The following is a 15,095-nucleotide window of genomic DNA, read 5'->3' as shown; positions in this document are numbered from 1 at the left end:
GCCTCCGCCGCCCGCGTAGAGGCGGATCCACCGCCCGAGATACACAGACCCGGAGGAGGGCGCCGGTGGGCCGGGGGGGGGGGGGGGGGTTCCGACAGGTACCGTCAGGAACTCCGACGGCCAGTCCTCAGACACGTGAACACACGGACACACACTCAGAGACGGTAACCTTCAGACAACACAAACACCAGTGCACAACACCCCTCCCACGCCACCCAGATTCACACACAGAGGTGTGACATTTAGAGAGAGGACAGCAGCCCTCAGGCGCACCCACACAGACGCACACACAGAGGCAGGGCTCTGTTTCAGGGAAACAGGACAGCTCTGGCCCAACAACACACAGGTACACAACCACCTCAGATACACGCATACAGAGTCACACACAGAGGTGACACGTAGAGACAACACGCACATACGCAACGGTGATGTGATGCTCAGAAACACAGCTATGACAACCCCCTACCAACGCACGGCATGCACAGAGTGGGCCCCAGATACTGGTCAAGGGCTATGCAGCCTGGGTCAAGCTGGCCTCCATCTTTTCCAGGCTGGGTGACCTTGGGCAAGTCACTTGACTCTCTGGGCCTCCCTTTTTAACCTACGGGATGGCAATGACATTAGCGATGCCTGCTTTCACAGCGTTGTGAGGCTCACATGAGGAAAGACATCAAGCACTTGGGACAGTAGCTGGCACGGCTCACTAAATGTCAAAAAAGGAAGACACACCTGCCCAGAGACTCACACGGTCAGATACGCCCCTCAGAGATAGGCGTGGGCACGGGGAGACTGCAGTGATGCACGAGAAGCCTCTAAAATGCTGGAGAAATAGCGGAGGTATAACCCAGGCCTCAGAAGCCTCACCTCATGACTGCGGATACACCTGCACAAGTGGGACGCACGGAGGCCTCATACCTGTATGCAGCTTGTGACACTGCCAACATGGCGTCCCCTGACCCTGGGGTCGGTGGCTTCTGGACCAAGGACCTCCAAAGGCAGAGGGTGAGTCAGAGACCCCCAGGGTCTGGAGTAAATCAGGGAACGACCATATCGGGGCCAAGGATGGGACTGGCCCGATCCATTGTTATCTACCCAATATGATCTGTGGCATGCCAAGCAGTTCTAGAAGCTGGGAACACGATGGTGAATAAAGCAGACACGGGGAACAGCCAAAGGCAGGCAGAGGAAAACTTCCAACAATTGCCTGTCATGGAAAGGGCTGGAAGAAGCCAGAGCTCTGATGGGGGTTTATGGTGTAGGATGGACTCCAGAAGGGAAAGAAGGGAAGGCCTTGACAGTGTCTGAAACAGCAAGAGCTCGATACGTCCATTTGCTAAAGGGACAGATGTTGGCAGGACCCTCTCGTGGGTGGGACGAGAACGTGCAGGAGTATGGAATCAGCTATGCTCCAGGGTTCAGTTCTGAGCAGATGGGGGACAGTGGAGCCACTTACCGAGCTGGGAGGCTGCTGGCCTAGCAGCTTGACCGCGTAGGGGATGCGGCTGGCTTCACTCAGTTCAGATAAGTCATGTGTCATCTGCCGATGACATTTCCAGTGCGGGCAGGCTAACTTCTCACAGTCCCCAGTTCCTCCCCCAGGGCTTAGCTCAATATGCCTGACGGACATCCTCCCCGGGGAGCCCAGACCCCGACAGCAGGCACAGTGGCTGGGTGTGGAGAACCAGCCTGCCAGGATGACCTTGCCAAGAGGCAGTGTGGTCCTGGGGCTGGGGCTGGGCTGTGACACCTCTCCTGGGTTGGGATGTGCATCAGGCACTTTCTAGCTGTATGAGCTTACAAAAGTCACTTTCCCTCTCTGAGCCTCTTTCGTGGCTCAGAGGGTGACGTGAGATAGCAGGTGCTTGGCAGAAGCCAGTTGCTTTCTTTAGCTCCTGGCGCTGGGCTAGAAGCTTCATAAGAGCAGGGGGCTCAGGTACCGCACTGCTCAGTTGGTTCCCTCGCCCACCCCCGCCCCGTTCCTACTGCTTGGCTTTGAAGAGGCTCCACCCTCTACGGCCATCTAGGGAGGAGCCACACCTGCCGCTCTGCCCATCGCCTTCATGGGGCAGGAAGCCAGAGGACGCTTCTTCCCAAACCACAGAGGATGTGGAAGTCTCTGCCATCTGCTGGGGTTACCTCTGGGGAAGTGGCTCTCCCTGTGTGGTCCTCTGAGTGGTTTGTGGGTTGGGCTCCAGGCACCTGTGGGTCAGGACCCATCAAGGAACTTTCCTCGCAGGGCTGCTGCTCCCTTGGGGACTGACGAGAAAGACATAAAATATGTGCGGTCCACGTGGCCAAAGGATTGAGAAGTCACTAGTTTGGGGCAGTTGATTCTAGAGCGTTGCCTTACTTCTCAATTTCTCCAGCTTCACTAGATTTTTGCCATGAAAACGGATTTTCTCACCTAGTGACAGAACCCATGACAAGATGATGGCTGTCCAGACACATGAAGTGGGGTTTCAGCAATTTGGTTTATAGTCTCCTGGGCAAAAAGGAGAAGGGCCAGAGAGAATTTGGGTGTTGGGGTCTGTTGGTGGCATTCTGTCCCTGCACCGAGTGGTCAGTGGGACATGAGAAATGAGCACTGTTGGTTCCGCCCAGAAAAACCATCCTCTGAGTGGGAGGGAGGTCCCTCACTCTGGTCAGGCGTGTCAGAAACGTCCCGGGTCGTCAAGTCCAAGGGGCCAGGAATAGAAGGCCTGTGTGGTCCCTGTGGCACTGAGTGGGCCTTGCATGTCGTGGGTAGTTGAAACCAATCAGTTGAATTGTGTTTCTGGAGCATTTGCTCTACCGCAGGGTAGATGCTTTCTCATTTACCTTTTTTTTTTTTTTAACGTTTATTTATTTTTGAGACAGAGAGAGACAGAGCATGAACGGGGGAGGGTCAGAGAGAAGGGGAGACACAGAATCCGAAACAGGCTCCAGGCTCCGAGCGGTCAGCACAGAGCCCGACGCGGGGCTCGAACTCACGGACCGCGAGATCATGACCTGAGCTGAAGTCAGATACTCAACCGACTGAGCCACCCAGGTGCCCCATCTTTTTGAAAACTAATGTTAAGTATTTATTTAAAAATTTTTCAGCTTTTTTGAGGTATAAAGGATTCCCTTCATTGAGTTAACACGTCTATCACCTCACATACTTACTTATTTTTTAAGAACTTAACATTTATTCTCATTGAGACTTGAACCACAATTCTAGTAGGCGAATGCTGTTAATGCCCATTTTATAGATAGGAAAAGAGAGGCACAGAAGTTAAAGTTGCCCAACGACCAGGTAAGAAGACGTGGCTGGGTTCAGTCTTAGAGAAACTGGACGAATTCCACAGTATTACTTTTGCAGATGAAGGCACATCGTCCGGACACAATCGGGGCACAGAAGTAGCACAAAGGACAGGTTACCGTCTCTCTGCTCAGATCTGCAGTTTTTATTAGAACGAGCCTTTGTGACTGTTAAAAATAGAGCAGTTGCCTGCGTGCAATCCAGGGAAAGATGAAATAAGCAGTCAATACAACTCTCGGTTGGTACCGTGTTCCCATTTGGCCCCGGTGGAGACGGGGTGCCCTGAAGCCACAAATCTGACGTGCCCTGAGGCAGATTTGCAGTGACAACTCCCAGGACACTGCCTCGTACCAGCAGCTGGGGGGGCAGAGCTCGTCTTTCTGAGCCATCATGTTATTCGTGGGAAAAACTTATGTTTCTCTGCAGACCTAGATATTAGAAGCAAAGTCAAATTATCCATGAATCCAAGGAATGTGACCTCCCCGAGGCTGAACCGGGTGTCAACGGTATGGAAGGTATGGGGGCTGCCCCGGGGGTTTTTCAGTTCTCACTTCCGGGTTTAGGCTTCAACACCAGAGGATGGGTTACCCGTGTGGTCTCACTGGGGTGGTCGAGCATCTGAGATGCTATACTTTAGGGCGAGGACCCTGTTCTGAATTTCTAATAATACAATGTTTGTGTTTTTTTTTTTTTTTTTTTTTGGGTGTGTGTGTGTGTGTGTGTGTGTGTGTGTGTTTTAATTTGGCGACCTTGGCAGGGATGGCAGGGAACATATCTCGCTCATCTTTACCCCCCAGCACCTCGCCTCTCGTAATGAGTAATGCTGGAGACAAGACTAGTGCTTTTGAACTGTCCCTTTTCAAAGCCACCAATGCTCATTAAAGGTTCATCCTGGGTGAGTCAGACATTTTTCTTGGCTGCCTGCCTCACGATGCAAGAGGCCTTTGTTTCCTGGATGATCTCACTGCTGGGAGTTAAAAAGCAGCCTTGGAGTGTTCCTGAATGTAAGGAGGGCTTGCCCGAATGGGCAGCAGTAGAGAATCACTGTGCACCTGCCCCACCAAACACTTAACCAGTGGTTCCAAAGGCTAAGGTGGACAATAAATCACACACACACACACACACACACACACACACACACACACACTGAGGCAGATCATTATTAGCACCAAAGAGGCCCTTATATATTGTGGGGTGAGAATAGAAAGCTGCTATATTATTGATGATAGCCAAAACGTGGAAGCAACCAAGTATCCGCCGAGGGATGGATGGATCCAGCAAACTGTGGCATCTACACACAATGGAGTATTATTCAGCCTTAGAAAGAAAAGTAATTCTCGGGGCGCCTGGCTGGCTCAGTCCGTGGATCTTGGGGTTGTCGGTTTGCGCCCCATGATGGGTGAAGAAATTACTTAAAAAATAAAATCTTAAAAAAATAAAATCTTTTATGAAGAATGTTTATTTTTGACAGAGAGCATGGGCGCACGTGTGGGGGAGGGGCAGAGAGGGCCAGAGAGAATCCCAAGCAGGCTCTGTGCTGACAGCACGGACGTGGAGCCTGAACCCACGAACCGGGAGATCATGACCTGAGCTGAAGTTGGACACTCAATGACTGAGCCACCTGGGCGACCCATATTGTACTGTATGTCTGTGTGTGTGTGTGTGTGTGTGTGTGTGTGTGTATACTTTTTAAAATTTCTTTTAATCTTTATTTTTGAGAGAGACAGAGTGCGAGTGGGGGAGGAACAGAGAGAGAGACACAAATCCGAAGCAGGTTCCAGGCTCTGAGCTGTCAGCACAGAGCCCGACGCGGGGCTCGAACCCACGAACTGTGAGATCATGACCTGAGCTGAAGTCTGACGCTTAACTGACTGAGCCACCCAGGGGCCCCTGCACTCTATTTTTGAAGGGAAAGCTTTCTGTATGCCCATTTGTCATGGCAGAAAGGTCTGGAAGGAAGTGCCTCAGCTGTCAGTGGGGGAGGCGGTGCGGGACTCGGGGTGTTTGCGGGGCTTTCCGTTTCCGGCCTGCCGCACTTTTGGCACCGTCTGTCTTTTCAGTGAGTGTTGCTGCCTTCGTGGTAGAGCGTTACAGCCAAGGTGGCAGTGTTGGGAATTCGTGCTTGCCTGGAGAGGTCTCCTGAGGTCAGCCGTGGAACTCAAGGTCACAGCTGATCCCGGTCATTGCTCTGTGCTGGAGGCGTCTAACTGACTTAGCAAGACGCGGCTGGAAGTAATTCTGATACTGAAAGCTGCAGGACCCGGGAGGCTGTAGGACAAGAGCTCCCATCAGTGAACGGGCACATTCCCTCCTGCAGGCAGCAGGGGTGAGGTGGGCAGGGTCACAACCCCCCCGCCCCCCACATGGGCAGACCAAGAGGCCAGGAGGAGGAGGAGGAGGAGGAGGAAGCTGCCCGAGGGCGTCCCACGGGGGAAGGGCAAAGGGAACAAGTCCCAGGCCCAGCAGGCCTGTCCACCGGGACCCTGCCCTACCCCCAGGGGCTCAGTTCCAGGGTCGGGCCCTCTTCCAGGATAAGGGCCCTTCCTTCTGGCACCCGCATCCCTCTTCAGCAAGTAAAAGGAACAGGCGTGCTTTTTTGTTAATAAAGTAGAATAACATTTATTTATTTCTTAGAATCTTTATTATACACGCTGTATTCATGGAAAATCAAGACCTCAAATTGGATATAGAGTATGTCCAGCTGGGCCGGTTAAGTCGCGGTTAGCGTGGGAACAGTTACACTGACGCTTTCTTCCCCTTATAGGTGGCCATCATTTTCTTGATTTCAGCAATAGCTTTGCCTGGATTCAGCCCCTTGAGAGAAGAAAAGAGAATCAGTACCAAAGGGTACGTGAGACTGAATGAAGAACCCAGGGCCTGGGGCGAAACCCCCTCAAGCGGGGCTGGGGTCAAAGCAAGGCGATGTGAATCTCATCCTTTCAAAGCCAGGGGCTGGGGCTCAGGGCTCTCCGGTGTCCACCTGCAGACACCTCACAGCGGCCGGACGGCTCCGGTGACCCCTCCCGCCCCCCTGCGCAGACCCACGGGGGCCGTGTGCTTGAGACGCACGCACGTCCAGGAGAGGGCAGCTCTTCCACGGCCACGGCCGGTGCCCCAACCAGCCGGCAGCGCTCGGTCTCTTACACGTTCCCGTGGACACACAAGAGCCCTCACGGGTGCCGGGAAGGAAGGGCCCTCCCTGGGGACCCTTCCCAAGCTCCCGTGGCAGCCTGACTGGCCAGTAACCCTGATCCCGCAGGAGGCACCATGACGAGCCCAGTGAGCGCCGGCCGCCTCAGCAGGGACACAAGGACGCAGCCGAGGTGAGAAGAGAGCCCCGTCTTTCTAGAAGCACAACTCTACCCTTGAAATGACAGTGTGGGTCGCACGGGCCCTGAGCAGGAAGTGGAAGTTTGCCACCTCTAACACCCTGGGCGGGGCGGGGCGGGGGGGGGGGGGGAGTGGCGCTGCCCTCTCAGGGGCCTGAATCCGTACGCACACGCAGCTCCAACAAGCGTGCAGAGGAAACTGAGGGAGTGAAGAAGGAGGTGGCACTTTTTAAAAAGTTTACTTATGTATTTTGAGGGGGGAGAGAAGCAGAGAGAAAGGGAGAGAGGGAGGAAGGGGGAAGGAGAGGGAGGGTGAGGGACAGAGAGAGGGGGAGAGATGAGTAGAGAGGGGGAGAGAATCCCAAGCAGACTCTGTGACATGGGGCTCGAACTCACGAGCCATGAGATTGTGACCTGAGTCTGGTGGATGCTTAACCCAGGCTCCCAGGAGGTGTCGCTTTTTTTTTTTTAATTTATTTTTTTAATTTTATTTTTTACTTTTTAAAATTTACATCCAAATTAGTTAGCACATAGTGCAACAATGATTTCAGGAGTAGCTTCCTTAGTGCCCCTTCCCCATTTAGCCCATCCCCCCCTCCTATAAGCCCTCCAGTAACCCTGTTTGTTCTCCATATTTAAGAGTCTCTTATGTTTTGTCCCCCTTCCTGTTTTTTATTTTTGTTTCCCTTTCCTTATGTTTATCTGTTTTGTCTCTTAAAGTCCTCATGTGAGTGAAGTCATATGATTTTTGTCTTTCTCTGACTAATTTCACTTAACATAATAGCCTCCAGTTCCATCCACGTAGTTGCAAATGGCAAGATTCCATTCTTTTTGATTGCCGAGTAATACTCCATTGTATATATATACACCACATTTTCTTTATCCATTCATCCATCGATGGACATTTGGGGTCCTTCCATGCTTTGGCTATCGTTGATAGTGCTGCTATAAACATGGGGGGTGCATGTGTCCCTTCGAAACAGCACACCTGTATCCCGTGGATCAATGCCTAGTAGTGCCATTGCTGGGTCGTAGGGTAGTTCTATTTTTAGTTTTTTGAGGAACCTCCATGCTGTTTTCCAGAGTGGCTGCACCAGCTTGCGTTCCCACCAACAATGCAAAAGAGATCCTCTTTCCAGGAGGTGGCACCTTTTAACAACTTTCTCACTGATGCCAAGCACCCAGCTCTGCCTGAGATCAAGCCCATCCGGCCAGCTGGCCCTGCCCAGATGCTCCGCCCTGGCCTGACCCCGGCACTCCCCTCTCCATACTGGACTCCGCGGGGCCTGATGCCCCCGATCTTGGGCTATGGAGCCGGTGCTGTCCGCCCTGCAGTCCCCACTCTGGTGGGGCCGAGTAACTATGACGCCTCCCGAGGCCAAGGAGGCTGTCCTGGGAAGCCCTGGAACAGGATGGTCGGAGGAGACCCACGGGCTGCTGTGGAGTGCTGTGATCCGGACGCTCCAGATGATGGGATTTCTTTTAAGCCATCTCCCTCTCCTCACTCATGGTGTCATCTATCCTCGTGACTGCCTGGTCCCATCCGCTGAGAACCTTTTGTATGTTCGACCCTACTGCCGATAAAGCACTTCCATAGTGTGGGGGGGTGGCGGTGGGGGAGGGTGGGAAATGTGTGGAAAGAAAGAAAAGAGAAAAAGAGAAAGAAAAAAAGAGATCTTCAGAAGGAAAGAAAAGGAGAGAGAACACTCTTCCAAGGCTGCTATGGAATGATCTCGAAAATAAATTAAGGGGTAAAGGCAGTGACTGGGACTGAACAGGCCCTGTATGCATTTGGTACAGCGTGCAATCTCTGGAAAGGCACACGAGAGGCGGGGATCATAGACTGCGTTGGGGAGGTGGAGGGGGTGATGGGGTGAGGGATGAGCGTCCACGGCGCCCCTGCCCGCCTCCGCTTACCACAGGACTAGTGGGTCAGCACACACGAGCCCACCTGATCTGGGGCAGCAGGAAGAGACTAGTCTGGGAGGCAGGGGGCCTGCTTTTCTGGCCTTGCCCTGCCCCGACAGTGACGTTGGCAAGTCGCTGCCCTCCCTACTCCTGCCCGGGCTCGGCTTCCCCGTCTGTAAAAGGGTCCCTTCCAGTTCAAACAATCTGGGCCTGTGTGTCCTCCCAGGGGTCCCAGACAGCCTCCGTTCTTGTCTGCTCCCAGGTGTCATGCAAAGACGCCCGCCAGGGAATGCACCCAGAAGCCAAGTGCCCCCCGGAGCTGCTGTCTCTGAGTCTGGAACAGGCCGGGCACCCGTCTGCGGGCCCATTTCCTGAGCGCTCACTGTGCCAGGAGCTGTTCTGAGCACGTCAGTGGTCTAACTTGCCCCACAAATTAGAGGTCCCGGGGGCAGAGCCTCGCCCCCGTCTGGGGGCCCCTACCAGGCCCCACTGCTGATGGACCACGAGAAGCGCCGTGGCAGAGATGGGCACCTGGAAACACGGGTGTCAGGCAAAAAAAGAAGGGAATTACTCACCTGGATGTCCTGTTTAAGCTCGGCTGCCTCCCCCCACCCTTTCTTGAAAGCTGCCGGCTGGTTACCCCAGTTTCCATCTTGCTGCCTGCTCACCCACTCACCCCACTGTCTACAGTCTCTGCTCGAGGGGCAGCCACGCTTTGAGCCGCGTGGCCCGGGCTGCTCCCTGCCCACCGCCTGGACCGAAGGGCAGCAGCCCACAGCGGGCCATGCGCCTCGGACGTGGCACGGAAACGCAGAGAAGACAGGCGGATGGCCAAAGCTGAAATCAGGGCGAGTCCAGGAAGCAGGAGGACGAGCAGGAAGGGGAGGGAAGGCTAGGTGAGCTCGAGCTGAGACCGAGAAAAGAGCTGAGACCGAGAAAAGCTTTATGAGAACGAACGGGCTGGCTGCGAGAGCACAGCAGACTGTCTGTGCGACGCTGCGAGACGGAGGCACAGGGACACAGAGGGAACCGCACACGCCGCTTCGGACGCTTCGGACACGTCGGCCCGGAGGCAGGGCAGGGCGGAGGGCCGCCGGCGCCTCGTACCTTGGGGCAGGTCCTCGTGCAGTTCATGATGGTGTGGCAGCGGTACAGGGAGAACGGGTCCTGCAGCTTGGCCAGGCGCTCCTCCGTGAAGTCGTCTCTGGAGTCGATCATCCAGCGATAGGCCTGGGGAACCGGGGGCCGAGGCGCTGAGCTGGCAGCTTAACCCGTCACAGCTCAAAGCCCCAGGCAGGGGTGCAGAAGGGAGGGAGTCTCCCAGTTTAGGGGCCTCGTCTCTGCTCCTTAAGTCCTGCCATCTTTCAAGGCAAGGCCCCCCCACCCACTCCTCGGTAACCCCCTTGATTAACAACCCCCCAACTTCTGAGCCACACTGCACCTGGTACCCTGGTGCTTAATTACATGCGAGCAGGCACCGCCCCCTCATCACTTCAAGGCGCTCATTGGCTTCCTGGATGGCCAGCTTCTGAGTCAGGGAACCGCCTTCACAGCACCTACCCACCGTCTCCCGTAGACTGATGACTTAAGATCTCTGTCCAGAGAGGATATTTAATATTTGTTCCACCGACAGACTCCCGTGATTGGTCAGCCCATCTGGGAGCCTGGCATGGGCCGGCTGAAGGCGGTCAACCGCCCGAGCACGGGCTGCTGGCGCAGGGAGGCGGAGGGGGCTCCGTTCCCCAGCACCTCACAGCGATGGTGCGGGTGCCAATGGTGAACGAACGGGCCTCGTCGTTCGATCTTTTATGTGGATGGGAATCAATGCTGCTAAGCGGTCACACCGCACGGAGCTTCCCTTTTCGTGGGAAGATCAGAAATGAGAACTGGTGTTTTTGAGCTGCTCGAGAATCTGAGAAAAGCACTGGCCAGAAACTTAAAAAGCACAGCTTTATGGGAAGGAACAAAGGCAGTTTCCCTGCAGTGAGTACACATGCAGCGATGTGCCCAGCAAGGCCGTGCTGCCTCCTCTCCAAGCAACCCCTAAAGCCAGGACTCCAGGTTTTCATCAGCCTGGAAACAAGTTCCAAACTTACAGCTGGGAGGCTGCCCCTCAGTCAAATTTCTCTCTCCGGCCTGCACGTCCAAACTCCCCGGGGAGGGAGATGGGGGGCTGCCTGACAGATGCGGTCTGGGGAAAGTGGGCACGTGGGGAAGCAAGAGACAGCTGCACAGGGAATGCGTTTTAACATCTGCAGGGCGTGCGTTGCCTCAGGGTGACCCTCACCACACAGAAACGAGGTATCCTGCAGAAGATGTACTGAAACCACGCGAAGTCCAGGCACCCCATTGCCCTGCCTGTGACGGACGCCCGTTGGCATCCTGGTTGCCAACGAGCCACCGTCCTCTTGGACTTCTGGATGCCTCAGTTTTAACTTCTCTTAGAGCAACGAAGGAGCACCTTACCTGCATAAGGACTGCAGGTCCCAGGTATTTGTCTCCGTTCCACCAGTAGCTGGGGCAGCTGGTGCTGCAGCAGGCACAGAGAATACACTCATACAGCCCATCCTGTGCGGAGGGAAAGGGCGGTCAGGGGCCCAAGGCCGAAGAGACTCGGGTTTCTAGCCGACTGAATGTGATGTCGGCGGTCGGCACGTGAACAAAGCGACTATTTGCGTGTGAGTTTTCTTGGCAAAATCCTAGGGGTGGCTTGTACGGATGTGTCAGATTTGTAAAAAGAGATCTTGGAACCAAAATGTAAACATTTGCTGGATTAGAACCCAGAGTTCTGAAGGCCAAGTACAATGTACTTATCCTTTAATACACCACCTCTGTTACCTAAAAGCAAACAAACCCCCCAAAAAAGCAAAACAAAGAAAAGCAACCAGGGAAACCTGGGTGGCTCAGTTGGTTAAATGTCCGACTTCGGCTCAGGTCATGATCTCAAGGTTCATGAGTTCGAGCCCCGCGTCGGGCTCTGTGCTGACCAGCTCTGAGCCTGCTTGGGATTCTGTCTCCCTCCCTCTCTCCCTCCATGTCCCTCCCCAGCTCGTGCTTTCTCTCTCAAAAATAAATAAATAAACATTAAAAACAAAACAAAACAAAAACACTTCACAGCCTGGATACTGGAACTCAGAGTGACAGGGCTGTCCCCCACCCTGCCCAGCAATCCCTGGACTCTCGGTGTCAGCAAAGAACAGCAAGGTTCTAGTCCCAGTTTTGCCATGACCTCCTTTGCTCCTGTCTGCAAAACAGGTGGTGGAAGCAGGACCACCAACGGCCAGGACGTGTCTGATTTGCCCCCGAGTGTCAAAGAGCCTCTGATGGGGGTGTCAGCTTGGAAAAACCTGGTAATCTGCACACAGGTTTCTTTTGAAAAAGACAAACATCCTGCAACACGGTAATGACGTGCCCTTCTAGGCAGTGTGGGCCTGCTCCAGACCCCTGGTCCACTGTGGGCCCTTGTGGGTTCACACTGCCCACGTGGTCCCGAGAGGATGGCAGTCCAGCCCTTGGACAGATGCTCTTGCAGTTTCCATCCAGAACACACTAAATAAAGGGTCTGCACGATCCCATGCTGCCACTCCCCACCCCATCCTCCCAAGCCACACTTCCTGGCAAGCATCTTGGCAACAAGATTCCTCAAAGCAAGACAATAAATGGGGACTAATGACCAGTTTCTCACGATCTTCTATGGACTGCAGGTACTGCTGCTTGCCTTCCTGGGATTCATCCTTCTTCTTCAAATAAGGCTCAATGGATTTGTACTGAGCATAGAAGTTGCTCAAGTCCTGAGGTTAAGAGGCAGAAGGAAAAAAGGGTCAGATTTCACCACCACTCCTTAACTTTCTTATTCACCCCATTTCGTGGACAATCCCTACTTCCCCCCGATCCTACAGAAGTCTGACTCACTTTGGCGTGGATCTGTGCAAAGACTACAGAAGGAGAAATGGTCAGCATTAATCGTGGCTCGGAAATCTCTCCTTCACCCACTCAGGAAGCCTTCCAATCCCATAGCCCCTCCAGTGAAGGTGGTCAAACACAGGGAGGCAGAAATTAAAGTCCAACGCGTAACCAGTGTTGCCTTCCCCACTGGGATTTTCCACATGAATTCTTTGTAGTTATGGCCAAATTCTTGATTCTGGGACTGTTCCAACTCTACAATCTTGTGCCCAGTTATTCCCAAACAATCCTCACCAAATGAGCTGCTGGAGAATCTTCCAGGTGTGTTTATCTTCCACCATTCAAATTCCTTAACTCAGGGAAAAAGCCTGCCCTAAAGAACTGATAACGTATCTTTCTCTCTCTCTCACACACACCTCTTCCCCTCTCCCCTGAAGATAAAAAAGGGGGAGGGATGGGGGGGGATAGGAGACAGAAGGGGGGATGGGAGGGAGGCAGAAACTCACGGGAACAAGATCCTTTATCACATACATATGTGGCAGAGGGTAGATTTTGGAGACTTTGCTGAGGTTGGTGTCAATCCTGCGGGTGCAAGCCAGAGTGTTGCCTCCGTTGATGTTCATCGCGCAAGAGCCACAGATGCCTGATAGAGAGAATGCATTTAACACCTCCTCCCCCCGGCTCAGGCAGTCCAGCTTCAAACTCTCTTTTCTGGAATGTTGTTCCTCTACCATCAGGGGCAGCACTGACACAGAATCCACCCGGGGCAGAAGGTGATGCTGTTTTCCCTCTCGAGACTCCATCTTTCTGCCTGGAACGCAGATCTAACGGCCGCAGTTCCGAAAGCCATTTTGGGACCACGAGGCAACCTTGAGGCTGGAATCGACACGCCACAGATGGCGCTGGAAGACAGAAGGGGCCTGGGGCACTGGTGGCATCGCAGAGTGCCCACATCAGTCCCAGCTCCATGATTCATGTATTTTCGGGGGGGGAAAAACAGTTTTTTTTTAAAAGTCCCTGTTATTTGAACTCAAACTCTAACAGACAGAAACCAAAAGCAAAATATCATCTTCCGGTTTAGGCCTGGGTGTGGATCACCCACGTAGAACTCTTACTCTGTTTTCACCAAAACTAGCAGCATAGCGGCTCTGGGGATATGAAACCCACGTAAACTGGCTGAGCACTGACCTTCCAAGGAGAAGAATGAACTAACTGAAACCAAAGCACGGCAAAAATAAGGTGCTGACGCAGGACCCTGAAAATGAGACTTCTCTTTGCCTGGACTCACGTCCCGTGTATGGAAATTTCCTGGGTATTTCAGAGTTTAAAGATGACTATGCAATATGGATCCACTTCTCTGAAGCTGTCTTTTGAAGATCAGGCCAGAGAAATGTGATTACTTGTGAGACACGCACTGGGTTATCACTTTAGTGAGACCACTCCCTTCTGTGAATCTTAATAAGCGTGTCTTAAGCAAATACTCCTATAGTTCCCCAGGGGACTGAATGTCGTCAATATATTTATGTAAGCCTGGCATCCCAGCAGAGAAATATGCTTTTGTAAGCGATGGCATGCAATTTAAAAAATAAATCTGGGGTGCCTGGGTGGCTCAGACGGTTAGGTATCCAACTTTCGGCTCAGGTCATGATCTCACAGCTTGTGAGTTCAAGCCCCGCGTTGGGTTCTGTGCTGACAGCTCAGAGCCTGGAGCCACTTATGCTCTCTCTCAAAAATAAACAAATTTTCTTCTTCTCTGAAAAAGGCTCCCCTAGAAATTCTCTTACCAACAAGGGAAGAGAAAGGAGTGGTAATTAATATCATTCTGCTTCGTAGTTTTTAGTCCAGATGGGCCACAGCTTATATTCTTGGCTCTGAAAAAGTCTTACGGGGAAAGGTTACTGAAAAGCATCTATATTTCCTGTGTTGCCAGGACTTACATGGGGAAGGTTGGTGTTTAATTACAGCAGAATGTTCCCTGAACAGCAGGACTCAGCCAAACTATGGTAATATCTGTCAGCATTTGGTACACTAAATCCCATCCTGTAAGATTAGATGAATCAAAGCAGATGTCTTAGAAGCAGGACTGAATGACCTGAAATGTACAGCAGAACGAAGATTAAAAAGTGATGGGCCAACATCTATAGTGACTTTTCCTTTTAGGAAAGGTTATTTTGGGAAGAAGATTCAATCATTTGTTTTGGCCCACACCACCCTCTGTTTCGTTTTGTCAGGTTTTCCAAGCCTGGCCAGCAGAGTGTACCGCCTGAGTGCAGTTCTGGAATCTGACAAATCTGGCGGACTCCTGGCTCCCCAACTATCTGTGTGTTTTTCTGGAAGTCCCTTAACCTCCCCGGACCTCAGCGTAAACACTAACAGGGCTGGTCTATTCCGCGTAAAGGGAACAGAACAGAGCCGGGCACACAGACCGTGCTCCACGGCCATCGGGACCAGTCAGCCCTCGTAGCATCCCTCTGTGACTTTTGTGATTGGTACTCAAAATGTACCACTAGAAGATTATTTAGGGGTTTTCTTAAAATCAACTCATGTTTACTTAGATTTATATTAAAAAACTTTACCACTGTTACACTGTCATCAGTAATTATATTTTTCTAACGTATCACATAAACACATGGCTATTAAAGTAAAACACGCGGGTCTGAATACTGCTGGAAATC

The 15,095-nt window shown here is 52.7% G+C and overlaps 1 protein-coding gene across 1 annotated transcript in view; it reads right to left on the bottom strand.

Annotated features, from left to right (window-relative positions):
* Positions 1-5,872: 5,872 nt before the first annotated feature.
* The window catches only part of SDHB (succinate dehydrogenase complex iron sulfur subunit B), a 30,601-nt gene continuing 21,378 nt past the window's right edge, over positions 5,873-15,095 (bottom strand). Inside the window, exons 4-8 of the mRNA XM_047082813.1 lie at positions 12,927-13,063; positions 12,192-12,308; positions 10,984-11,085; positions 9,625-9,747; positions 5,873-6,094 (exon numbers count right to left, since the gene is read on the bottom strand). Of these exons, the coding sequence (XP_046938769.1) occupies positions 6,017-6,094; positions 9,625-9,747; positions 10,984-11,085; positions 12,192-12,308; positions 12,927-13,063 (557 nt within the window). The 3' untranslated portion in view covers positions 5,873-6,016. The remainder of the gene's footprint in view (positions 6,095-9,624; positions 9,748-10,983; positions 11,086-12,191; positions 12,309-12,926; positions 13,064-15,095) is intronic.

This window comes from Lynx rufus, unplaced genomic scaffold, assembly GCF_022079265.1.
Source record: "Lynx rufus isolate CCGP_SWC_20201006 ecotype Redwood Valley unplaced genomic scaffold, mLynRuf1.p SCAF_2, whole genome shotgun sequence".
Lineage (NCBI taxonomy): Eukaryota > Metazoa > Chordata > Mammalia > Carnivora > Felidae > Lynx > Lynx rufus.
This window is presented reverse-complemented; position numbering and strand designations above follow the sequence as displayed.